Source organism: Sinocyclocheilus grahami, unplaced genomic scaffold (genome assembly GCF_001515645.1).
Source record: "Sinocyclocheilus grahami isolate Dianchi unplaced genomic scaffold, SAMN03320097.WGS_v1.1 scaffold2204.1, whole genome shotgun sequence".
NCBI lineage: Eukaryota > Metazoa > Chordata > Actinopteri > Cypriniformes > Cyprinidae > Sinocyclocheilus > Sinocyclocheilus grahami.
The window spans coordinates 73,655-75,020 of record NW_015507383.1 but is presented as its reverse complement, the minus strand read 5'-3'; the positions used below and the strand labels follow the sequence as shown (position 1 = coordinate 75,020).

Sequence of the window (1,366 nt, the reverse complement as noted above, 5' to 3'; positions counted from 1 at the left end):
AAGAAATAAACTACGGAAAAAGAAATCCATCTCCAGAACAGAGCTAAAACACACATTCAGCACGGGTCAACCGCCCGGAAAAAACCCTGTTCATCAAACCATGTCACTGTACAAAACACATGGCTTTCAAATCATCCCTGAGACAAAGAAATCAAACACAACTACTGCTAAAAATCAAACGAGGTAGTATAAAACAGGGACTATAAGAGCAAAAATACACACATTCGTACGACAGACCTGAGAAATCTAACGTGACCTGAAGTAGAGTCGCAAATAAATTGTATACGTAAACATCAGAGTAAAACCATCAACTGAAAGTTTAACGTTTATGAACACGAGGTAGGTAAAAAACACCGTCCTAACTATGTGTGATGCAATGAGCCGGGTAGCTCCGCCTACTTTGAACTCCTATTGGTCCAAAGTCCTGCATATTAAACAGCAGCTATGTTCTGATTGGCTGCGATCGCGCCACACAGCAGGACAGGTAAAAAACCTTCGCAATCTCATACTTCAGGATTAAACAAACACACAAACTAACATGAAAACAACGCTGTCGAGTGTATAAGCGGACATTAAATACTTAAAGATAAACTGAGGTAGATTAGGAAGTCAAGAGAGGCTCTTCCGCTCTCTCTCGCGGAGGTTACGGCAGAAAACGTGACATTCACGTCGCACCTTTTTTGAACACATTCATGGTGGGTGAGATTCTAGTTTCTTTCAGACACACAATGGTTTATAAAAACGAACAGAAAAAGAGCGAAACAAATACATTCACCGAGAAAGAGGGCATTGGGGACGTCTCGGGTCGTCCAGCACTGCTCAGTAGTCCGTTTAAGCAGAAGGGGGCACCAGAGAGCAAAAGGGTTCTTTGCTAAACAGGATGTGGCTCCATCATTTCCTGTTTCTGAAGTGTCGTTTCCGTCATTGGGATCACGTGGGGATGCAGCTCTTTCTCTGTAACCTCGTGAACGGGCGTTTCGTCCGACGCTTCGCTCTCCTCGCCCTGCAGGGAGGCCGGGCGACTGCCGATACCCAGAGACAGGTTAGTCGCCTCGGTGTCGTCGTGAGAGTAGCGTCCCGAGTCGCCCGTCTCGTGGCTGCCCTCGCTGGAATGAGAGCCCTCGCTGTCGCCCCCCGGTGGCCCAAACAGGCCCTGCAGAGAAGACGGCGGGTGCTGAGGAGAGGTTTCTGTGTAACACAGCAGGGTGGTGCCCTGATGATAGGAGTAAGATGGACTGGACATCTTCTTCACATCCTGATGGAGGCAGAAAACACCAGTAAACAACAGAGAAAGAAGAGTTTCTGAACTTAAGAGACATTTAAAAAGAGACTGTATATGGGTGAATCCCATAAATAATGTTATATT

General features: G+C 46.3%; 1 protein-coding gene across 1 annotated transcript in view; it reads right to left on the bottom strand.

Annotated features, from left to right (window-relative positions):
- Positions 1-545: 545 nt before the first annotated feature.
- Positions 546-1,366, bottom strand: part of LOC107574380 (protogenin A) — a 42,144-nt gene continuing 41,323 nt past the window's right edge. The window contains exon 19 of the mRNA XM_016260818.1: positions 546-1,255. Coding sequence (XP_016116304.1) covers positions 872-1,255 — 384 coding nt within the window. The 3' untranslated portion in view covers positions 546-871. The remainder of the gene's footprint in view (positions 1,256-1,366) is intronic.